Raw genomic sequence first — 24,114 nt, forward strand, 5'->3', positions numbered from 1 at the left:
GTGGCGAAAACACCGGCCGGTTCCCTCCTCAAGATGGCGGCACCACCACGCCACGCAGCACCGGTGCGGTGATGGGCGGGGTTTGTCATACGGGGCCGCGCCCATTAGGCGGGGTTTGTGGTTGCGCCGGCCAATCAGTGGCGAGGGGCGGGGCCTGAGCGAAGGTAACAGGTTGCGGTGGCTGCGGCGGGAGCGGGCGGTGAGGGGGGGGGGGACACCGGCAAACGGGGCCTGGGGACACCGGACACGGGCTGGGGACACCGGCAGGGGCTGGGGACACCGCACACGGCCTGGTGACACCGGACAGGGCTGTGGGAGCATCGCAGAGGGATCTCGGGATATCGCACAGGGGCTGGGGACATCGCACAGGGGTGTGGGGACAACGGACAGGGGCCGGTGGCACGGGAGGGCGTCCTGCCCCCTGGGCGGGGGGCTTGGTGACCCCGGACAGGGCGCTGGTGGCAGGAGAGGGGGGCTGGTGGCACGGGACAGGGCGCCGGTGACACCGGAGAGGGCGCTGGTGGCACCGGACAGGGTCTTGTCCCACCGGGCAGGGCGCTGGTGACACCGGAGGAGGCGCCGGTGACACCGGAGACGCTCGTGGAGGCACGGGAGAGGGCACTGGTGGCACCGGGAGGGGACCTGGGGACGCGCAGAGGGCGTTGGTGGCCCGGGACAGGGTCCGGGTGACACGCAGAGGGGCCTGGGGACACGGGACAGGGTCCCGCTGTCCCTTTGTGGGGTCCTGTCCCCAAGGAAGGGATCCTGATGTCCTTTAATGGGGTCCTGCCCTATGGAAAGGGGTCCCAGTGTCCCTTTTTGGGTCATGCTGTCTCTTTATGGGGTCTCAGTGTCCCTTTTTTGGGGTCTCAGCATCTCTTTTTGGGGTCCCAGTGTCCCTCTATGGGGTCCTGCTGTCTCTTTATGGGGTCTCAGTGTCCCTTTTTTGGGGTCCCAGCATCTCTTTTTGGGGTCCCAGTGTCCCTCTATGGGGTCCCAGTGTCCCATAGTTTTGGGGTCCCAGTGTCCCAGTGTTTTGGGGTCCTGTCCTGTGGGATCCCCTCAGAAAATCCTTCCCAACCTTTCAGGGCAGCGCAACTTCCCCCTGTTATCCCTTCGATATTTTGGGAAAAATCCAGGGGGATTTTTGGAGCCTCTTCCCAAATCCAGAGGATCCCCAATCTAGAGGATTCCAAATCCAAGGGATCCCAAATCCAGGGGTTTTGTTCCTTTTTGTTCCGGGTTTTTGGGATCGCTCCGGGCATTTCCAGACTGGTCAGACCGGTTTGGGATCATCGGAATTCCCTTTCCCTGGGCAGGATTTGGGGTTTCACCTTTTCCCTGCGGCTTTTTGGGGCCAGGGAGGGAATTCCCGGGGGGAATGTGTGGGATTGAAGTCGGGGCGAATTCCTCGGGGCGGGAATTTCGGGGTGAAATCCGGGATGGAATTCAGGGCAAGCCCAGAGTGACCCCAAACCCCGCAGGGATTTTGGTGTCCAGGGAATGGGATCGTTCCCGGCTATCCCAAAGGAATGGGATCATTCCTGGTTATCCTGAGGAGTGGGATCGTTCCCGGTTATCCCAGGGAATGGGATCATTCCCGGTTATTCCGAGGGTATGGGATCATTCTTGGCTATCCTGAGGAACAGGATCATTCCCGGTTATCCCAAAGGAACGGGATCATTCCCAATTCCCGGTTATCCTGAGGAACGCGATCATTCCCGGTTATCCCAAAGGAACGGAATCGTTCCCGGTTGTCCTGAGGCTTTTCCGCTTTTCCGTGCTCGAGAATTTTATCCCGCGGGCTCTGGTTCCAAGGGCTCGATTTCCCTGGAAACCGACACCCGATCCCGCGCTGGGAGCGGGGTCGGGATTGCCCCGGGATTTCCCAGGATTTGGGGGCGATGGTTGACCTGGGAACTCTGCCCAGGGCTGGGTTGGAATTCAGGAATTCAGCTCCGCAGGGAGCCCCGGGAGCAGCTCCTGGGGGATGATCCCAATCCCGAACATTCCCGATCCCAAATGTCCCGATCCCAAATGGAAATCCCTCTCCCAAGCCTTTTCCTAGGGGAATGATCCCATGCCCGACCCTTTTTCCGGGTGAAAATTCCCATTTTTCCAGCTGTAATTCCCTCTCCCCCCTCGATCTCCGCCCCTGCCCGGTTTCGGGTTCCCAGGAAAACGGGAAAAACTGGAAAATCCGGAAAAGCCGCTCCCGGTTTTTGGGCGCGGCTCCAAATCCCCGGACTTCGGCCCCAAACAACGCCCGGGGGAGGAGCCGAGAGTGGAATTTTGGGAGAGATTAAAAAAAATCCCCCTGGAGGCAAAAAAAACCTGGGATGGTTTGGGATAATTAATTTGGGATGGTTTGGGATAATTAATTTGGAATAATTTGGGATAATTTGAGATAATTTATGATCATTTAGGATCACTTGGGATAATTCATTTGGGATCATTTGAGATAATTCAAGAATTCTTTGGGATTATTTGGAACTCAATTTGGGCCCCAGGGACTCGGGAATGGGGCAGAATTTTGGGAAAATGAAGCAGAATTTTGGGAAAACCTCTCTGGGGCTATTCTAAGTATTGGGAAGATCCCAACCCAGCAATTTTGGGAATACTTTGGGAAAATTTGGGATTTTTTTCCTTCCTTTGCCACCATTGACCAGCTGGATTTTTCCCTCCCTTTCTCCATTCTCAAAATCCCAAATTCCCTTTTCCTCCTTCAGGAAGAGGGGAAAAAGCCCTGGAAAAGGAACTCCAGTTTTATTTTTTTCCCCCAGATTTTCCGGCCACTCTGGGAATTACAAAACGGCTTTTTCTGGGTCGGAGCCACAAAGGCTCTTTGTGCTTCCCTGGATCCCGGCCAGCCAGAAAATTCCCAAAATTCCGCCCTTCCAAAGGGGCCGGGATTGCCCCTCCTGATTTTTCCCGACTCCATTCCCAGGGAAAACTCCCATTTTTGGGGTTTTTTAGGCCCTAAATTCCCTTTTCTGCTTTTTTTCCCCTCTGTTTTTCCAGGGAAATCCCCAAAATTCTGGTTTTTCTCAGCCCCAAAATTTGCATTTTCCTGCTTTTCCCCCATTTTTTCAGGCCCAAAATTCCATTTTCCTGTTTTCTTTCCTTTCAGTTTTCCAGTGAAATCCTGGAAATCCTGGGAGAGCAAAGGAGCAATTCCTGCCCCAATTTCCTCATTTCGGGAATATCCGATCCTCTCCCGAATTTCTGGAAAATCCAAATCCTCTCCCAGTTTTCTGACCCTCCCCCGTTCCCGGTTTTTCTGGAGCCATCTGGGAACATTCCCAACCCCCTCCCCCCCCATGGATTCTCCACCTGCTCCAGGATGGAGCTGGGATGGATCCAAGGGTTGGGGATGGATTCGGGAATTTGGGATGGTTCCAAAGGTTTGCAATGGATTCGGGGATTTGGGATGGATCTGGGAATTTGGGATGGATCCCGGGATCTGAGGTGGATCCTGGGATCTGTGATGGATCCCAGCCCTTCCCGGTGATCCTGACCCCTCCTGGCCTTTCCAGAGCTCTTCCCTGGATCCCGGAATTCCCATCGGGATCGCTCCCGGCCCCGCCCCGGGCCCGCCCCGCTGCCCTTTGGCCACCTGGAAAAATTCCCGATTTTCCGCCGGCGCTGCTCCCTGCTCAGGTCGGTGCCTGGATTTCCTACATTTCCTGGATCCCGGGGGTTTGGGAATTGGGGGATTCCACTCCCGGGATCCTTCCCCTGAAATTCCAGGGATTTTGAGATTCCTGGGATTTGTGGTGATACCGAAGGGACGGCATGATTTGGGGATTTGGGGGTTCGGGAATTTGGGGATTTAGGGATTCGGGAATTCCGCTCCCAGGGTCCTTCCCTTGCCATTTCAGGGATTTGTGGGGATTCCGGAGGGGCAGCAGGATTTGGCCCGGGATCCTTTTCCCCACTCCCATCCCACGCTCAACTCAGTCCTTTTGGGTTTTTTAGGATTCTCCTGAGACTTCAGACCCATCCTGGCATCCCCAAATCCCCAAAATCCCAACAAACATCCGCCAAATCCCAACAAACATCCCCAAATCCCAACAAACATCCCCAAATCCTTAACAAACATCCCCAAATCCCAACAAACATCCCCAAATCCCCTTCCCCCTCTCATTCCGCAGCTCCTCGCGTCATTCCCGCGAAAAAAAACTCCCGAATTTGGGGTAGAATCGCGGCTTTTCCAACCCGAAATTTCCGATTTTTTTCCCAGCCGCGGCTGCCCCCGGGAAAAAATCCCGGGATCTGGGGCCGATTCGGGGCCGGCTCGCGGCTTCTCCGTCCCGAAATTCCCGATTTTTTTTTTCCCGGGGCTTCCAGAGGATTTCTGGGATCGAGGGCGGGGGGAGGTTCCGTCCTCGCGCTGCTCCCAAAATGCCACCGCTCGTCCGAAAAACCGGGAAAAAAACTGGGAAAAAACCTGGGAACATCAGGGGAAACGGGAAAAAAGGGGGGAGGGAAAGGAGAAGACAAGTGAAAAAAGGGGGAAAATGGGGAACGCCGAGGAAAAAATAGGGAAATTGGAGAAAAAACAGGAAAAAACGGGGAGAAAAGGGGGGAAAACGCATAAAAAATGCGGAAAACTGGGAAAAAATGGGGAAAAAGAGGGAAACCTGAAATACAATGTGGAAAACTGGGAAAAACGGGGGGGAACAGCGGGAAAAAAGAGGAAAAGCAGGGAGGAAAAAAACGTGATAAAATGGGGGAAAACCCGCGAAAAACGGGGGCGGGGGAAGGGGAAAATGGGGAAAAAAACCGTGATAAAATGGGGAAAAAACCGCGAAAAAGGGGGGGGGGAAGGAGGAAACCGGGGGGGGCGGGAAGCGCAAAAAACGGGGGGGGGGGGAACAGGGGGGAAAATGGGGAAAAATGCCAAAAACCGGGGAAAACCGAGGGAAACCCATTTTTCCCCCCCTAAGGAGCCCGAATTCGGCCCGGCTCCATGGCGGAGCAGCCGCTGGACCACGGCGTCCAGATCCGCTTCATCAGCGACCTGCGGGAGCCGCGGCGCCCCCCGCGCTCCTCCCGCGGCCGCGGCGGCTCCTACGGCGTGGCCGTGCGCGTCCAGGGCATCGCCGGGCAGCCCTTCGTGGTGCTCAACAGCGGCCAGCGCGGCGGCGACAGCTTCGGCGTGCAGATCAGAGGGGGACACCCCGAACCCCCCCCGAGCGCCCCCAAAGCCCGGCCCCACAGCGGCTCCGAGGAGGAGGAGGGGGAGATTTGGGATGGGGGGATGCGCGGGGGGCGCGGGTTTTCGGAGGAGGAAGATTCAGGGGGATCTCGGGGGGCCCCAAAAGTTTTGGAGAAGGAGGTGGGGGGAGTTCCGGGGGTCCCAAGATTTTCAGAGCAGGAAGGTTCAGGGGGGTCGCGGGGGGTCCCCAGATCCTGGGATGAGGAGCTGAGGAAGGCCCCCAAATCCTCGGATCAGGAAATTCCGGGGGGATCCAGGGGGGTCCCCAAATCCTGGGATGAAGAAACTTCGGGGCGGCCTCGGGGGATCCCAAAATTCTCTGATCAGGACCCGGGAAGATCCCGGGGTGCCCCAAAATCCTCGGATCAGCACCTGAAAATCGCCAAACCCTCGGAGGAGCTGCGCCGATCCCAATCGCACGGGGACCTCAGCGCGCCTTTTCCCAAGAACGGGGAAACACCGGGAAAAAGGGATGCGGAAATTCCCAAAATTCCTGGGGATGTGGACACGGAGCCGCTGCGCTCCGTGGATTCCTTGATCACCAAATTCGACGGGAATTTGTCCCGCGGGCGAGCGGCGCGGAGGTTCCGCGGCCCCGGGGCGGCTCCGAGGAAGCGCTCGCAGAGTTTGGATGCGCGGAGTTCCCGGGAATCCGCCCCGATCCCGCCCCAAATTCCCCAAATTCCCGGCGGGTTTGGGGGCGTGGAGGAGCAGAGCGTGGAGATGCAGGTATCTGGGGGGGAAATTCCTCAAAAAGTGTTTTTTTGGTCCTAAAAAATGGGGGCTTTACATGAAAATTGGGGTTTTTCCTAAAATTTTTTTTCCTATAAAATTTAAGGCATTTTCCCATTAAATTTGGGGGGGTTTTCCCATGAAACTAGGGGGTTTTACCTATAAAATTGGGAGCTTTTTCCCCATTAAATGTGGGTTATTTTCCTATGAAATTGTGTTTTTTTCCCCCATAAAATAATGGGTTTTTTTCCTATAAAATTTGGGGTTTTCCCCCCCTCTGGAATGCGGGATTTGGGGTTTTTGTTGGAATTGAGGGTTTTTTTTCCCTCCTGAAGCTGAAATCCACACCGGACCTGCTGCGGGACCAGCGGGAACTGGGGGGCGGCGAAAACCCCACCGAGCTCATCTACAGCATCCTAAAGGAGGGGTGAGCCCCCACAACACCCCAAAAATTGCCTCAAATTCCCCCAAAACAGCCCCAAAAGGCCCCCAAATCCCCCCAAATTTCCCCCAAATGCCACAAAATCCCCTTGAGACCTCCCTAAAATTCCCACTCCATGACCCCAATTCCCCCAAATTCGGGATTTGGGGGGATCCAGCAGCAATTCCTGCCTTTCCCTTTTCCCATGACCCCGTTCCCAATTCTTTTCCCCCAAAATTCGACCCCAAATCCAGGAGTTCCGAGAGCGAAATTTCCCTGAAAAGGAAAACCTCGAGGCTGCTGGGAAAATTCCAGGAGCTGGCGGTGAGTGGGAAAACTCCAGGGGTTTTGTGGTTTGGGATTTGGAGTTTGGGATGGATTTGGGATTTGGGATGGATTTGGGGTTTGGAATTTGAGATTTAGGATTCAAGATTTAGGATTTGGGGTGGCTTTGAGATTGGGGATGGGTTTGGGATTTGGGATGGGTTTGGGGTTTGGGATAGATTTGGGATTTGGGATGGATTTGGGATTTTAGGACGGGATGTCTCCAGCATCCCAAATGTTTCCATATGTCCCAGAGTTCCATGGTGGCTCCGGACTCGCTGCAATCCCAAATCCTGCGGGAGGCCCTGGACAGGAAATCCCAGGAGCTGCAGCGGAGCCAGGCCCAGTAATGGGGTCACCGATGGGGGGATGGGTTTGGGGTCACCCCCATTGTCCCTTTGGGGTCACCCCCAGGGGTTTGGGGTCCCCTAAAATGTTGGGGGCAGGTCACCCCCTTTGGAGTTTGGGGTCACCCCTGGTGTCCCTTTGGGGTTTGCGGTCCCCTAAAGGGTCGGGGGCAGTCTTGGGTGGCACTTTGGGGTTTGAGGTCACTGTGGGTCCCCCTTTGTCCCTTTTGGGGTTTGGGGCCCAAAGACCCTTTCAAGACCCTCTAGACCTCCTTTAATCCCCCCCAAACCTCCCCTAATTCCACCTAAGTCCCCCAAATCTCCTCTGAACCCCAAAAAAACCCCAGGAACCATTTATTTCCCCTCAAAAAACCCCAGTTAGCCTCAATTTCCCCCATTAACTCCTGATTTGCCCCGTTAACCCTTCATTGCCCAGGCTGAGCGAGCTGAGAGCCGCAAAGGAGGCGCTGGAGGCACAGCTGGGCCGCCTTGAGGGGCAGCTGCTGGCCACCGATCCCAAAAGTGACCCTGACACACAGGACCTCTACCAGGTACCCCTAAAAACCTCAAAAATGGGGGAAAAAAAAAAACCAACACAAAAAACAGCTCTAAAAACCTCAAAATGAGAAAAATCCCAGTAGGAATCACACACAAAAAAAACCCCAAAACCAAAGCCCCAAATCCCAAATTTCCCGTTGCCAGGAGCTTTTGCGGGTTTTTCTACATCCCAAATCCCAAATTTCCCATTCCCAGGAGGTTTTGGGGTTTTTCCGCATTCCAAATCCTGTATTTCCCGTTCCCAGGAGCTTTTGAGGGTTTTTCCCACCCTAAATCCCGGTTTTCCCGTTCCCAGGATGTTTCGGGGTTTCCCCATGTCCCACATCCCGGTTTTCCCGTTGCCAGGAGCTGCAGGAGTGCCGGGAGCAGCTGCAGGAGGTTCTGGGGTCGCGGCGGCGCCAGGAGCGGGAGCTGCAGGCGCTCAAGGGGGCCCTGAAGGCCGAGGTGGCCGCGCACGATTCCGACCTGGAGCGGCTCCGGGGGGAGATGGAGACGATCCGGGCGGAGACGGAGCGGGTCTCGGAGGTGGGAATGCGGGACGGGAATTCGGGATGGGAATGCGGGACGGGAATTTGGGATGGGAATTCAGGGCAGGAATTTGGGGTGGGAATTTGGGACTGGAATTCGGGATGGCGCTGGGAATCCCAGGCTTTTCCCCATATTCTAAACCTCTAGAATGGGGAGAAAAAAATGGGAAAAAAACTCCAGTGGAATGTGGGAAAAATTGGGAAAAATCCCTCTGGCATGGGGGGAAAAATTGGGAAAAAACCCCTCTGGAATTTCCACGGACTCAGCGCCGATTCCGCGGATATTTTGGCTCGAATTCCCGGGGAAATTTTTTTTTTTCCTGGGGGAATCTTGTCAATTCCTTGCAGGAGAAATCCAGCCTGGAGCAGGAACGGGAAAATTTGGGAATGCAGCTCCGGAATCTGCGGCGGGAGCTGGAGGAGAGCGCCGAGGAGACAGAGCAGTGGCGGGAAATGTTCCAGAAAAACAAGGAAGAGCTCCGGAATGCCAAGCAGGAGTGAGTCCCAGAGCCTGGGGTGATCTGAAATTTGGGATTTTTTGGGATTTTCCGAGATTTTCCAGGATTTTCATGATTTTCCACTCCAAATCCCAACAAAACAGGGTCGGAGATTTTGGGATGGAGGGAATGTTGGAATGTTGGGAATTGTTGGGATTTTCCAGGCTGCTGCAGGCGCGGCTGGAGCGGGAGGAGTTGGAGGAAGAGCTCCGGGAGCTCCAGGAGCGATTCCAGGCGGCGCGGGAAGATCGGGATCGAGCCCGGAGCGACCCCCAGGAGATGGAAAAGCTCCGGAAGGTGCGAGAAATTCGGGAAGTTTTATCCCAAAATTCAGGATTTTTCCACCGTGGTTTGTGACTTTTTTTTGGCTTAAATTTGGGATTTTTTCCCCCCAATATTTGGGATTCTTCCCCAAAAATCCATTATTTTTTCTCTAAAATTTGGGATTTTTCTCAGGAACTGGAGCAGGCCCGGAAGGAACTGGAGCAGGCCCAGAAGGATCTGGAAAAGCTCCGGGGGGAGCGGGACAAGGCTGCTCAGGTAAGGGGGGGAAATCCCAGAAATTGGAAATTTTCTGGAAATTTTTGGGACTTTTCGGAATTTGGGGTCCCAGATTTGCTCACTGTGGGCTCGGCCAAAAAATTAAAAAGAATTCCTACAAAATCCCCCCCAAAAGCCTTCAAAATAAAAATAATTCCTCGAGAATCCCCCAAAATTAAAAAAAAATCCCCAAAATCCCTACGGATCCCCCAAGGCCCAGATTTCCCTGGAATCAGCGCTGGAGGCATCGGTGGAGGCGCGGAAAGTTCTGGAATCACGGCTGGAGGAATCCCAGGAACAGCGGGAAAACTGGGAGCGGCTCCAGGAGAAAGTGGCCGAACTGGAGGTGCTGGGAATTCCCAAAAACCCAAACTGGTGGGGCTGGGAATTCCCAAAAACCCAAAGAAAAATCCCAAAAAATCGCAAAACATCCCGCAAAAACACCCCCCCCCCAACCTCCCCAAAAAACCCCGAAATCATCCCAAAATCCCCCAAAACCCCAAAAAGCCCCAAAAGATCCCCAAAATGCGGCGGTGTCTGCGGCAGGCGGAGCGCGCGGCGCTGGCCGAGTCGCTGGGATCCGGCGCGGAGCGGGAGCGGGATTTGGGATCGCGCCTGGAGCAATCCCAGCGGGAGCTGCGGGATTTGGGATCGGCCCTGAGCGAGGAGCGGCGCCGGCGGGACCGGCTCAGCCAGGAGGTGCGGGAATTCCCAGAATCCCGGCGGCTTTCATGGGATTTTGGGGTTTTTTTTGGAGAGGTTCTTTCCTGGAATTGTGGGGTTTCCCTGCGGGATTTGGGATTGGCTCTGGTGGGATCGGCTCAGTCAGGAGGTGTGCGAAAAGATTCCAGGGATTTTCATGGAATTTCGGGGGTTTTTCATTGAATTTCAGAGGATTTTGTGGCATTTTGGAGTGGGGTTTTTTGGGGGAATCTGGGCGGAATTTGTTTTGTTTTTTTTTTTCATTGAATTCTGGGGGTTTTCCATGGAATTTTCAGCTTTTTTCATGGAATGCTGGGATGTCCACCCCCCCAAAATTTCCACCCAGATCCCAGTTTTGGCACCATCCCACAAAATTCCCAATCCCAAAATTCCTGTTTTCCAGCTGGAGCAGATGACGGCGGAATCCCAGAGCTCCCTGGCCTTGCTCCGATCCCAACTGGAAGAATTCCAGGAAAAATCCCGGCGGGAACTCACGGATTCCCAAAAAATTGCCCAAGACCGCGAGGTTGAGGCAGAAAAATTCCAACAGAACCTCGGGAAGCTCCAGGACGAGGTTTGTTGGGAATCAGAGCTGAGTTTTCCAGGAATTCTGAGGATTTTTTGGGAAAATCTGGTCGAGAATTTGGGGAATTTTGGGGTTTTTCCGGCAGGTTTCCCGGCTGAAGGAGACGATCCAGGAAAACCGGGAAGAGCGGGATCGGATCCTGCTGGACAAGGAGCTGTTGCTGCAGAGGCTCCAGGAGCTGGAGCAGGACCTGGAAAATCGGAAGCGATCCCAGGAAGAGCGAGCTCGGCATTCCAAGGCGCTGGAGGTGGGGATTCCTGGAAAAAAAACCAAACCGAAAATTATCCAAGAAATGGAAAAAAAATTACAATATCACTCCCAGAAAATTCCTCCTAAAAAATAATGGAAAATTCCTAAAGAATTCCCAGAAGATTCCCAGAAATTTCCCCCCAAATTTTTCCAAAATTCCCAGAAAATTCCCTAGAAATTCCATCCCAAATTCCCATCAGGAAAAATCCAAACGTCTGGAATTGGAGCTGGACGAGGAGCGGAGCTCGGTGGAACTGCTGAGTGAGAGGGTGACCCGGAGCCGGGATCAGGTGAAATCCAGGGAATTTTGGGAATTCTTGTCTTGGCAAAAATTGAATTCTCCTGGAATTCCAACCCCTCCCCCCCCCCCCGCCCCCCCCCAAGGACCCAGCTGAAAATTCCAACTGGGAATTGTTAGTTGGGGCGGGAATGGGGATTGAAAGAGGTTGGGAAAAGGGACAAAGAATTCCCAAAGGAATTCCCAATTTTTGATGTTTGAGTGGGAATGTAGGGATTAAATCCCAATGGATTCTGGGCTTTTCCCAGACTTTATTCCCTCCTTTTTCCACAAAAATTCCAAGGCATAAATGGGGCATAAAATGAGAATTTTTCCCAATTTTTCCAGCTGGGAATAATCCCAGGGATGCTCTTCCCACAATTCCTGGAGAATCCCAGCGCATCTGCTGATCCCATTCCTGAAATCCATGGGAAGGTCCATGGAAATCCATGGAACATCCTGGAAATTCGTGGTTTTCGGGTTTATTCCCAGATTGAGCAGCTGCGGGCAGAGCTGCTCCAGGAACGTTCGAGCCGCCAGGACCTGGAATGTGACAAATCCTCCCTGGAGCGCCAGGTGCGGGAAATCCCTGGAAAATCCTGGAAACATTCCCAGGAAAAACCCGGAAGAATCCCAGGAAAAATCCCTGGATCCAGCCTTGAATCCTGGTGGGAATGGCCATGTGGGAACCCAGATTTCAGGAGGAATTCTGGGAAAAGAACCCTTGGGAATGGGGTCATGATTCCAAAGAGTTTTCCCAGTTTTTTCCTGCTTTTTCAGATTTTTTTTTTTTTCTGTTTTTTTTTCCTGTTTTTTTCCAACTTTTCCTGCTTTTCCTTTTATTCCCAGTCCCAACTTCTAGGGTTCTCTGCCCTCTCCCAGGGTGTTTTTCCTGCAGTATTCCGACAGAATTCCCACTTTTCCTGTGCAGAATTCCCACTTTTCCTCACAGACAAGTCCCAGAATTCCCACTTGCCCCCACCTTCCTGACTCCTGGAATCCTGCAAAGAATTCCCGGAATTCCTCCCCATTGGGAAACTTGGCAAAACCGGGAAGAGCCCCAGGATCAGGGGGATTTTTGGGAATTTTTCCCAGAACAAGGAGCTGAAGAACCGGCTGGCCGCTTCCGAGGGGCAGCAGCGACCCGGGAACAGCCGCAATTCCCAGCTGGAATCGCAGCTGGAAGAGCTCCGGGAGCAGCTCCAGGCCGAGGAGAGGTGCCCGATCCCAAATCCCAAATTTTTCCAGTCCCAATTCCCACATTTTCTATAATACCAAATCCCATTTCCCAATTCCCAAATCTCAAATCCCGATTCCCAAATTTTTCCATAATCCCTAATCCCTTAAAAACCCCAAAAAATCCTTGAAAATTCCTTACCAGTTCCTGAAAATTGCTTAAAAATTCCTTAAAAATCCTTTACATCCCTGGAATTCCTTAAAATCCCATAAAGATCTGTCAAAATCCCACTCTCAGGACGCTCCAAAGGGCGGGGAATCCGTGGAATTCCCGTTTTTCCACAGGGAGAAGAGCGTCCTGCTCTCGTCCAACCGGAAGCTGGAGAGGAAAATCAAGGAGTTGTCACTGCAGCTGGACGAGGAGCGGCAGAGCAGCAGCAACCAAAGGGACCAGGTGGGGCTGGAGTTCCTGGAATTCCATGGAAAAACCAGGGCTAGGATTCAGGATTTATCCCAAAAACCCCATCTGAGTCATGACAGGGAATCCTGATATGGTTTGGGCTGGTAAAGATCCCAAACATCCTTAAAAAACCCATAAAAACCCGAGGCCAGTGACATTCCCACCATCTCAGGGGTGGGGAACCCATGGAAAAAATGGAGCTTGGATCCGGAAAATCCGTAAAATCCCAATGAAGGAATTCCCGGAGTGATTTGGGATGGAAAAAAAAACCCAAAATCCTGAAAAATTCCTTTAAAATCCCTAAAATTCTCTAAAATCCTTAAAAATCCGAGGCCAAGGCCAGGCCTGGGCACCCCAGGATTCTCCCATAATTCCCAAATCCCAAATCTGACCCTGAATCCCGGGAATTCCCAGCTGAGCCTGCGGGTGAAGGCCCTGAAGCGCCAGGTGGACGAATCCGAGGAGGAAATCGAGCGCTTGGAAAACGCCCGGAAAAAATCCCAGCGGGAGCTGGAGGAGCAGCAGGAGCTCAACGAGCAGCTCCAGCGGCGCCTGAAATCCATGGAAAAGGAGGCCTGGTAGGGAATTCCCAGGTGGAAAATTCCAGAATGCATGGGAAAGGTCCCTAAACCCATGGAAAGGTCCCAAGCCCATGGGAAAACCCCAAATCCCAAGGAAAAAGTCCTAAATTCATGGGAAATGGTCCAAATCCATGGAAAAGGAGGCCTGGTTAGGGAACTGTGGTTTGGAAAAGGCCAGAATTCCATGGGAGAGGCCGGGAATTCCATGGGAAAGGCTGGAATTTTCCCCTGCAGGCGCCGCGCCGTGGACTCGGCGCTGCAAGATGAGCGGCTGAGCTCGGATGAGGAATTCGGGTCCGCAGCCATCGCCTCCCTCCTGAGCGAGGCCAACCTGCAGGCCAGCTCCTGCTGAGCCCGGGAGGGAATGCCGGGAATGCCGGAGTCATCGTCATCGTCATCATCATCATCATCGAGGCCGGGATCGGTTCCAGGATCAGTCCCATCCTGGGACCGGTTCCGGGCTCATCCCTGGGATCAGCCCCCTCCTGCTGATTCCCGGGAATTCCGGAGCTGGGATCGAGTCCGGGATCAGCCCTGGGGTCAGCCCTGGAATTCCGGCCGGGATCAGCCCCGGGCTGCGGCTGCTCCATAGGAAAAAATTCCCAAAGCGAGGACATGAAGGAAAAACAGCCGGGACCCCTGTGGGAATCCTGGGATTTCTGGGGATTTTCAGGGATTTCCCATCTCCTGAGGGCACTTTGGAGGAACCCTGGGATTTCCCCATTCCAGGAATTTTTGTTCCCACTTGCTCCCAAAGATATTTGGAATAAAATCCAGTGGTTTAAGGGCAGCAGAGTCTGGAATTTTTGGGAATTCTGGATGGGAATTCTAGGTGGGAATGTTCAGGAATGTTCAGGAATTCTGGGTGGGAAATTCTTGGGAATTTTGGGGAATTCTGGGTGGTATTTGGGAATTCTGGATGGTAATTCTCAGGAATTCTCAGGTGCCACCTCTGTCCCCCGGTGTCCCCTGGTGTCCCTGTGCCACCACCCCTGCAGGGCCGTGTCCGGGGCCGTCCCGCGCCCGCACAGGTGACACCGGGATGTCCCCAGCGGGTGGCCCTGGAGCCACCCCTGTCCCCTGCGGCCGCCTCCGCCCGTGTCCCCTGCGGTCACTGCGTGGCCCCCGCCCCGGAAGGGCCCCGCCCGCTGTCCCCGCAGGTGCCACCGCTGTCCCCTGCTGTCCCCACCCCGGAAGGGCCGTGCCCACGCAGGTGGCACCGGCGTGTCCCCAGCAGGTGCCACCGCTGTCCAGTGCGGTCACCGTGTGGTCACCGCCCAGGGAGGCGCCACCGCTGCCGCCTCTGTCCCCCTCTGTACCCCCCTCGTGTCCCCTGCAGGTGCCACCTCTGGTATCCCCTGTGGCCACCACGCGGGGAGGGCCGTGCCAGCCCCTGCAGGTGCCCCCGCTGTCCCCCGGTGCCCCCACCCCGAAGGGCCGTGCTCGGTGCCCTCGGAGATGCCCCCGGACCGGCCCGACCGGTCCCGCGCTGTCCCCACCCCTCCGTGCCTCAGTTTCCCCCGAGCCTTGGGGACATCCCGGGGACAGCGCGGCCGGCATTCCCAGTCCCTGAAATTTCCCGGGAATTCCCGATCTCCGCGGGATTGCTTGGGATTCCGCTGTGCCACCGTCGCCGGGGATGTCCCCGGGGATGTCCCCAAGGTGTCCCCAGCTGGGGACACGCCCGGAGGACACCGCGGAGGCACCGGGGGGTGGGGACAGCGCCTGGCACGGCTCTGGGGTGGCCTGGCACGGCTCTGGGGACACGCCCGGGCCGGGCTTGGCACGGCTCCGGCCTTGGCAGGGCACGGCCAGGGCGGGGCTTTGGCACCGCTGGGGACACGCGGGTGTGACACTGGCACGGCTTGGGCACACCCGGGTGTGACAGCGGTACAGCCCGGCACGGCTCGGGTCACCTTGGGCACGCCTTGGCAAAGCTGTGCCCCAGTTTCCCCCCAGTTTTATCCCAGTTTCCCCCATGTTTTGCCAACTTTTATCCCGATTTTCTCTCAATTCTATCCCAACTTTCCCAGCAGCTTTTCCCCACCTTTTTTCCCAATGCTCCCCATTTTTTCCCAATTCTCCCCATTTTTTCCAAATTCTCCCAACTTCCCCCTTGTGGGCGAGGCCTCCACATTGTGGGCGTGCCCACATTGCCTCATTACCAAATTTAGCCGTGCCCAAACACGGGCAGGACCCAGAGGGGGCGCGGCCAAACCCCGCGAACAACAGCCAAACCTCGGGGGCGTGGCCGGCGTGGGCGTGGCCACCTGGCTCAGGTGAGGCGGAAGTGGCGGCGGGGCCATGAACGGACTCCCGGGCTGGGCCGCGCTCCCGGAATCCCCGGTAAGGACTCCCCGGGACCCTTCCCCGCATTCCGAAAGCCTGCCCCAAAAATCCCCCCCAAATTCCTGCGACATTCCCAAAAAGTTCCTGGATCTTCCGCAAAAATCCCCGGGAAAATTCCTTTCCTTTGTCTCTTCCCGGAACTCCCGGGATTTTTTTCCCCCGTTTTGGGATCCCTTTCCCAGGATCCCGTCCCAAATTCCCAGATCCTTCCCAAAATTCCTGGATTTCTTCCCTAAAATCTTCGGGACCCTTTCCCGAAATTCCCGGATCCCCTTCCCAAAATTGCCGGGCCTCTCCTTTCCCCACTCCCGGAACTCTCGGGCTCTTCCCGCCCTCCTGGGAGGAGTTTGGGGGATCCCAAATCCCTTTGTAATTCCTGGGACTTTATTCCCAAAATTCCTTCCCAAAATTCTCGAATCCCTTCTCTAAAATCCCCGTGACCACTCCCCAAAATTCCTGGGTCCCTCGTTTTCCTCATTCCCGGAATTCCCGGAATTCCTGGGATGTTTTCCCCCCTCCTGGAACGACTTTTGGGGGATCCCAAACCCCCTTGGCATTTCCGGGACCCCTCCCAAAATTCCCAAATCCTTCCCATAATTCCCTCGGGATCCTTCCCCTAAAATCCCCGGGACCCCTCCCCAAATTTCCCCGGTCCCTCCTTTTTGTCATTCCGGGAATTTCCGGGATGATTTTTTGGGCGATCCCAAATCTCTTTTTCCCACCTTCCAACCCCAAACCCATCCGGGATTTTCGGGATCTTCCCGGCTCCATTTTCCAATGGAATTCCCGGGAATCTCTTCCCAAAATCCTCTCCCGAAATCACGATTGTTTTGGGAATTCCGAACCTCAGGGGGCGGGGCCATCCTGGAATTTTCCAGCTGGGATTTGAGGAGTTTTCCCAATTTTTTTTCCCGGGTTTTTTCCCGCTTTTCCTAGCCGGGCCTTCGGGCGGGGCTGGTGCATTCCCAAAAATCCAACCCCGCCCCAAATCCCAGGGAATTTGGGAATTTTGTGTCTCAAATCCCAACGATCCCAGTTTTTTATGGATTTAGGGAACTCTGGGATTTTTCCCGGTATTCCAGACTGCTTTTCCCAATTTTCCAGAGGGAAACTCCTCATTCTCAGCCTTTTAAGGAGCTGTTTGGGATTGCTGGGAATTCCCAAATTCCCAGGGTTTTTTTGGGATCTCCACTCCTGGAATTTTTGGGATTCCCCATTCCAGGATTTTTGGAGTTCCCTCCCCATCCTTCCCAGCTTTTCCCAAAAAATCCTTTGGAATGATGGAAAAAACCTTGGAAAAATGGGAAAACTTGCCTTGCGAATTCTGGGATGGGGTTGGGATTTTGGGATTCCCCATCCCAGGAGTTTTGCAATTTCCAAAATTCCCATTCCCAGTGAATTCCCCCAAAAAGTCCCCCTGGGCTTGGGCTGGAAAACTCCTTGGGAATGAAAATTTGGGAATTTGGGGAATTTTCCAATTCAGGGCAGACTTTTCCCAGCAGGAGCTGAGCATGAGGCGTCCCACGGAATTCCCAGAATTTCCCAGCCCTGAAAACTCCCCCGGATCCCTGGAAGATTCTGGAGGGGGCCCCAAATCTGCCTGGAATCCAGAGGTGAGTCCTGGAATTTTTGGAAAATCCCCCCCCCAAAAATCCGGATCCAGTGTCTCTTTTCCTTCCCTTTCTCATTCCCGATCCCAGCAGAGAAATCTGGGAACGGTGAGATTTTTCCCAGATTTTTCCAGGATTTATCCCAAATTGATCCTGGATTTATCCTGGATTTCTTCCCCATTTATCCCAGATTCTTTCTGGATTTATCCCAAATTTTTACCGGATTTTTACTGGATTTCTTCCCAATTTATCTTGAGCTATCCATTTGCCCAAAATGCTAATTTTTAGCCCCGATTTTAAACCGGGTTTAACCCTTAGGAGGCCGGGCCGGTGCTGAGGCTGCGCCTGCCCCGAGACCCCCCCGGGGAGCCCCGGCCCAAACAGAAGGTGCGGAAAAAGCGGGAATGGGAGGGGGGAGATTTCGGAATTTCAGGGAAAAATGAGAATTTTGGGGGGAAATCTGAGAGTTTGGGGGAAAATTTGGGTATTTGAGGGGGGAATTTTGGGGAGGAAAAATGTGAGTTTTGGGATCATTCTGGGAATTTTTTTGGGAATTGTGGTGAAAATTCAGGATTGGGGGGAGGAATGGGAAATCTGGGATTTTTATGGGAATTTTGAGGGGAAATTCTGGGAATTTTGGGAAAAACTGTGGGTTTTGGGAGGAAAATGGGAATTTTTTTGGGTAAAAGGGAAATATTGGGGGGAATTCTGGGAGGAAATTCAGGACTTTGGGGGGAGAAAGTGAGATTTGGGATTTTTCTGGGAATTTGGGGGGGAAATCTGGAAATTTTGGGGGAAGACTGGGATCTTGGGGGGAAATTTGGGAGTTTGGAGGGTAAAACCAGGAATTTGGGAGAGGGAAAATGGGAATTTTGGGATAATTCTGGGATTTTGGGAATGAAAATTCAGGATTTTGGGGGAAGTCTTGGCTTTTGTGGTAAAATCCAGGATTTTTGGGATCAGTTTGGGAGAGAGAATGGGATCATGGTTTTCCCAGATTTATCCACAGCAGGAAACAGCTGAAAATCCTGGGTTTTTCCATGAAAATCCTGGAATCCAAATCTGGGATTTTCAGGACAATAACCCTAACCCTGGCCACCACCCTGAGGGTGGCAGATCCCAATTCTGGGCATTTCCTGGGAATTTTTTCCCAAAATCACTGTGTTTTCCCCCATAGCCGGTGGGCAGAGCCTTTGCCATGGTGGCCAAGAGATCCGATGGGAATTCCTTGGCCTCGGAGTGCGTCAAATCCAAGGACGGCGATGAGGAGATCATTAAGGTGCCCCAAATCCTGGGATTTCCGTGTGGAATTTTAGGGATAAAACGTGGATTTTTTTGGGATTTAGTGTATTTGAGGGACTCCAGGTGGAATTTAGGGAATTCCTTGTGGATTTCAGGGAATTCCACTCCTTGGGAACAACACAGGTGGGGAAACCCCTCCCAAAACAAATCCTGGAAAATTAAAATTTAACAGGAAAATTCCGGGACAAAAAATTCTGGGAAATTTTGGGAAGCCTTGCTCAACCCCTCTGGATCCGTTGGAATTCCTGGAGGGATTTGGGACGTTCCCAATCCCGTTTCATTCCTGTTCCTATTCCAGGTTTACCTCAAGGCTCGCGCCGACCACGAGGAGCCGGTGACACAACTCAAGAGCGAAGTCCGGCACATCCAGGAGGTGAGATTCCCAAAATTCCACAAAATTCCCTGAAAATTCTGCAAAATTCCTACAAATTCCTGTAAAATCCCCTGATTTACTCACAAAAGTCCCTGAGTTTATGTGAAATTCCCAAAAAATCCTCCCAAAATTCTCCAAATCTCGGCTCAGATTTCCCCCAAAACTCCCAAACAATTCTTCTCAAAATTTCCCAAAATTTACCCCAAAATTTCCACAGATTTGCCCAAAATCACTCAAAATTCCACAAAAATGTCTCCGAATTCCCCTGAAATTCCCACAAAATTCCCCCAAATTTTCCCTGAATTATCTCAAAATTCCCAAAAAGTTCCCCAGATTTCCAAATTTTATTTTCATTTATTTTCCTTTCATTGGATCTTTCCCCATTTTTACTTGGATTTTTTAACCTTTTTTCCCCCCTCCCAATTCCCTGGAATTCCCACATCCCAAAAAAACCCCAACTTTTCCCTTTTTTTTCCCAGGCTGGGAGTGCTCTCAAAAAACTCCGTGAAGATTTGAGCACCAAACTCCAGACCCGGACGGAATTTCTGGAATTCCGGGAATTCCAGGAGAGCTCAGAGGTAAAAAATTAGGGTACTACAAAACAAACAAAAAAAAAAAGGTGGAATTTTCCCCTGGAAAAACCATTCCAGAGGGGTTTTGGGTGGAAAAAAGGGGATAATCCTATTTTTTCCGGCGGGAAAAGGGAAAATTCCCATTTTTTTCAGGGAAAAAGGGAGGAATTCCCTTTTTTGGGGTGTTGAAAGGGAAAATTTCCAATTTTTGATAGGGAAAACAGGAAAATACCATTTTTGGGTGAAAAATGTGAAATTTGGAATTTTCTGGAGGGATTTCACTGCTCGCAGGGATGATAATGGAATTTTGGAGTTGCTATTTTGCCAAAATTCCCAAATTTTGCCCCAAATTGGGAAGTAGGAGCAGGTCCTGGAAATAAAAAAAAGGGGGAAAAATGGGGATAAATACATAGAAATTTAGGAATAAATGGATTTAAATTGGGAATACATCCATTGAAATTTGGGAAAAGAGAATTGGGGAATTAGAAAAATTTGGGATAAATCCCGATTTTCCCCCTTTTTTCCCTGGATTCCAGGTGGTGCTGGAGAAGCGGAACCAGAGCTGCTCCTGCTGGGAAAATTCCCAGGATAATCCGGTAAGGAACAGAAAAAAATTCTGGAATTTTCCAGGACAGGATTTGGGTTAGGGTGAAAATGTTTAAGAAACCTATTTTCCACCCAAAAATGGGGAATAGTTGGGGTTAATTTGGGAATATTTGGTGTTTTCCACCAAATTTTGACTCCTGAAATTCCAAGTTTTAATGGGAATTTGGGAGGTTCGGACTTTATCTAAAAATCCCAAATTTTGTGAATTTTTGAGCTCTTGGAAAATTAAAAATTCGGGATTCTTGACCTGTTGGAAAACTCAAAATTGTGGGAATTTTTGACATCTTAGAAACACCAAATTTGGGGAATTTTGAAGCTCTTGAAAAACACAAAATTTGGGAGTTTTGGGATGCATGGGGGACACTGGGACCTTCTGGGGCCGTTCCCGCAGGAGGACCCCGAAGCCCCGCGGCTCCTGTGGAGGCTCCAGGAGGCGGAAAAGAGGCACCAGCTGGAGCGGAGCGGCCTCGAGGTGAGCCTGGAATTCCCAAAAACACGGAATTTCACCCAAATTCAGCAATCTTGGAGGAGAATTTTGCCCAAACTCTGGAATTTTAGGGGCAATTCTGTCCAGATTCTGGAATCTTAGAGGAGATGCTGGGGTTTTTGAGGAACTATTCCCCTTGGGTTTTTTTGAGGGATCTCCAGGAAAATCCTCCTGCCGAGGAAAGTCCTGGAATGTGTCCTGGGATCCCGGGAGAGCCGGAATTCCTGGAATTCCTGGATTTCCCATTGCAGAGGGCGCTGCTGCGGTGCCAGGAGGACGTGGAGCGGGTGGATTCTGCCCGCAGCCGAGCGGAGACAGAGGTGGAGCAGCTCCAGAGGCTCCTGGCCGGCATGGAAAAGGTGATTTGGGATCGGGATCGGTGGGTTTGGGACCAGGAACCAGCCCTGGGATAAGTGGATTTGGGATTGGGATGAGTTGGAGGCCATTCCCGATATCCCACCCCATTCCTGGTTTTCCGCTACCCCATTATTCTGTATCCCATTATCCCAATATCCCATTATCCCATTATTATCCCGTATCCCGCTCCCCAATCCGCAGGATCACCGGGATCTGCTGGCACGGATGGAGTCTGGACAGGCAGAGCTGGAGCGGCTCCGGAAGGCGGAAGGGGAGAGAGCGGCGCAGCAGGAGCGGTGGGAATCCGAGAATGGGAATTCTGGGAGTCTGGGAATCTGGGAATGAAAGTTCCGGGAATGGGGGAATCCGGGAATGGGAATTTCCCAGGAATGCCCAGTTCCTGATGTCCCGACTTGTTCCCGATATTTGAGGGTCTTTTCGGATGGGCAGTCCCAGTTTTTTGCAGGGCTGGGCATTCCCACATTTTTTGGGACAGGCATTCCCAGGGTCTTTTTGGGGTGAGCATTCCTGTTTTTTTTTGTGGTGGGCTTTTCCTTTTTTTTCCTTTGAGTGGGAATTCCAGAATTTTATGGCTGTGAACATTCCCAGTTTATTTTAGGTGAACATTCCCTTTTTTTTTTTTTGGATGAGCATTCCCAGGTTTTTCTGCTGTGAGCAATCTCAGTTTTTTTAGCCGAACACCCCCAATTTTTTTGGATGTGACCATTCCCAGGCTGTTTTTGGAGGAGGAATTCTGGGTTTCTTTTGATGTGAGCATTCCCAGTCTTTTTGGAGACTGTTCCTGGAGATTTTTCCCGGTATTTTCTCAGCTCATCCCAGCTGGAGAAGGAGGTGGCAGGGCTCCGGGAGAAAATCCATCACCTGGATGATATGCTCAAGAGCCAGCAGCGCAAAGTCCGCCAGATGATTGAGCAGGTGATGGGAAAACTGGGAAAAACCTTGGAAAATCCAGGGAAAAAATGGGCAAAACTCTGGGGAAAAAAATGGGGAAAAATTCCCAGAAAAAATGGCGAAAAGGGGGGGAAAAACCAGGGGAAAACCAGAGGAAAACCCAGGAAAATTCTAGGAAAACTTAGGAAAAACCCTGGGAAATAACCTGTGAAAAATCTTGGGAAAAATCTAGGAAAAAAAGGCGAAAAACCTAGGAAAAAAAATGAAAAAAATCTGGGAAAAACTGGGGGAAAATCTGGGAAAAACTGGGAAAAAACTAGGAAAAACCAGGGAAAAATCTAGGCAAAATCCATAAAAAAATCTGGGGAAAATCCAAGAAAAACTAGGAAAACAGTCTTGGGAAAAAACAGGGAAAAATTAGAAAAAAGCAGGAAAAACCCAGGAAAAACCCGGAAATTGCCAATCCCTTGGAAATGTCCGGGTTGCAGCTGCAGAATTCCAAGAGCGTGATCCAGGCCAAGGACGCAGCGATCCAGGAGCTGAAGGAAAGAGTTTCCTACCTGGAAGCAGAGGTGGGGCCCGGAGTTCTGTGGACTGGATCCGAGCTTGGGTTGGGAATGTTTGGGTCCGGGTTGGGCTCCTTGTGGGGGTGGTTGGGGAACTGGGTATGGGGGTAAAGCAGGAAAAAGGTGGGAAAAAGCAGGAAAGAGGGAGGAGAAGGGGGGAAAAGGGTGGGAGGGAATCAAGACCTAGAAAGTCCCACAAGACCAAAAAAAAAAAAGCTGGAAAAAGCCCCAAATTCCCAACCTGAGCCTGACCATTTCTGCCAGGATTTGGGAAATACCTGGGAAGTTCCCAATCCAACAGTGAGATTGAGGATTTTGAGATGGAAAATTCCCCTGATCCTCATTTTTCCTGGGACAGACCTTCCCAAATAACTCAGGAACTCCCCAGTCACATTCCTACGCTCCAAATTACCCCAAATCCCAGAAATTCCCATTCTGAGCACAGAGGGACCATCCCAAGGCAGCTCTCCATGGTTGGAAAAAATCCTTTCCGGATCCCAAATCCTGGGTTTTTTTCCCCAGAATCTGGAGATGCATGACCGGATTGAGCACCTGATCGAGAAACAAGTGAGCCGGGGCGGGAGCAGTGCCCGCGCACGCTCCAAGTCGGAATACGTCAGCAGGTGCGGCGGGAATTCAGGGTCAGGAATTCTGGGATCTGGGTTGGGAATGGTGGGATTCAGGTTGGGAACTCCAGGACCTCTTCAGGATTTGGGGATTCTCTTTGCATTAGGCAATGAACTTTTGGATTTGGGGCTGCAGTTTTGGAAGTGCTGTCTGGATTTTGGAGATTGTTTTTGGGATTTTGGGATGAACTGTTGGATTTTAGGATTCTCTTCTGGATTTAGGGACTAACTTTTGGAATTTTGGGATGCTCTTCCAGATTCGGGGATAATTGAAATCTCCCATAATTTTTCCACATCTGCAGCAGATCCCAAATCCCTCCCACAGGAATTTTTAGGAATTCAGATCTCCCCGAAATCCTTTTCCCTATTTCTTCCTACTGAAAATTCCTTTTATTTTTTTTCCCCTTTTCCCAGTAAACGCCTCCCAGGCCCAAAGCCACTGCCCCTGATCCGAGTGGTGGAAACCTGAATTTTGGGTCTGGGCCCAACCGGATCCTTCCCCTTCGGAATGACCGGAATTTCCAGCTGGAGTCAGAGCCCTTCCTGAGGGAAGAGGTTTGGGATCGCCCCGGGCACGATTCCAGGTCGGAATCGGTAATTTTCCCCCTTTTCCCAGCGATTTTCCGGCTCTCGCCATTCCCGTGTGGAGTCCAGAGGTTTTTCCTAACTGGATTTGAGATTTCACCTTTTTTTTGGGAATTTCCAAATCAAAATCTTGGATTCTGCTTTTTTCCTGAAGAAAGATTCCAAAAAGCTGGGAGCCACCACACTGTCAACCTCCAACACCACCCTTGGACTTGGAAAATGCTCTCCCAACCCTAAAAATTCCGTGTCTTTCTGCTGAATCCTGTGTTTTTCCCACGTAATTTCCTGCTTTTCCCGCAGAATTACATGCTTTCCCCCCCAAATGATTATTGTTGAAATTCCCATGATTTTGGGATTTTATTCCCTGTATTTATTTCTGTAAATTATCAGAGTCTCCGGGTGAGGTGGGGGATGGGCACAGGCTGGAATTCTTGGGAATTTTGGCCCAGGACTGCCCCAATCCCACGTTTGACCCCGAAGGCTCCAACCAGGATCCCTCGGGATTCCCTTGGAGTTTTTTAATTCCTGGTTTTCGTATTAAAGATAAAAAATTCTGTCTGCTTTAAATCCC

The 24,114-nt window shown here is 52.2% G+C and overlaps 2 protein-coding genes across 9 annotated transcripts; both read left to right on the top strand.

Annotated features, from left to right (window-relative positions):
* The first annotated feature begins 18 nt into the window (after positions 1 to 18).
* CGN (cingulin) lies at positions 19 to 13,988 on the top strand. Of its 2 annotated transcripts, none has more exons than XM_064732464.1 (21): positions 19 to 63; positions 3,537 to 3,660; positions 4,950 to 5,950; positions 6,289 to 6,380; positions 6,629 to 6,698; positions 6,953 to 7,044; positions 7,482 to 7,596; positions 7,949 to 8,128; positions 8,479 to 8,627; positions 8,792 to 8,924; positions 9,084 to 9,167; positions 9,382 to 9,513; positions 9,714 to 9,866; positions 10,273 to 10,443; positions 10,541 to 10,702; positions 10,905 to 10,994; positions 11,474 to 11,557; positions 12,077 to 12,198; positions 12,503 to 12,611; positions 13,032 to 13,195; positions 13,433 to 13,988. In XM_064732464.1, exons 1-21 carry the CDS (start codon positions 34 to 36, stop codon positions 13,548 to 13,550), a joined length of 3,375 nt encoding a protein of 1,124 aa, XP_064588534.1. In that variant the 5' UTR covers positions 19 to 33; the 3' UTR covers positions 13,551 to 13,988. The 2 variants fall into 2 exon arrangements, with proteins under 2 accessions (XP_064588534.1, XP_064588535.1); XM_064732465.1 differs by having other exon boundaries at positions 9,105 to 9,167.
* A 1,389-nt stretch (positions 13,989 to 15,377) lies between these two features.
* TUFT1 (tuftelin 1) lies at positions 15,378 to 24,114 on the top strand. 7 transcript variants are annotated; one of them, XM_064732453.1, is made up of 14 exons: positions 15,378 to 15,544; positions 17,050 to 17,160; positions 17,476 to 17,544; positions 18,335 to 18,436; positions 18,758 to 18,832; positions 19,312 to 19,410; positions 19,941 to 20,000; positions 20,402 to 20,482; positions 20,749 to 20,856; positions 21,056 to 21,150; positions 21,685 to 21,790; positions 22,255 to 22,338; positions 22,855 to 22,955; positions 23,373 to 24,110. In XM_064732453.1, the coding sequence occupies exons 1-14, from the start codon at positions 15,503 to 15,505 to the stop codon at positions 23,425 to 23,427; spliced, it is 1,188 nt and encodes a 395-aa protein (XP_064588523.1). In that variant the 5' UTR covers positions 15,378 to 15,502; the 3' UTR covers positions 23,428 to 24,110. The 7 variants fall into 7 exon arrangements, with proteins under 7 accessions (XP_064588523.1, XP_064588522.1, XP_064588525.1 ...); XM_064732452.1 differs by having other exon boundaries at positions 17,047 to 17,160; positions 23,373 to 24,107; XM_064732455.1 differs by lacking the exon at positions 17,476 to 17,544 and having other exon boundaries at positions 23,373 to 24,114.

Source organism: Zonotrichia leucophrys, chromosome 25 (genome assembly GCF_028769735.1).
Source record: "Zonotrichia leucophrys gambelii isolate GWCS_2022_RI chromosome 25, RI_Zleu_2.0, whole genome shotgun sequence".
NCBI classification, from domain to species: Eukaryota; Metazoa; Chordata; class Aves; order Passeriformes; family Passerellidae; genus Zonotrichia; species Zonotrichia leucophrys.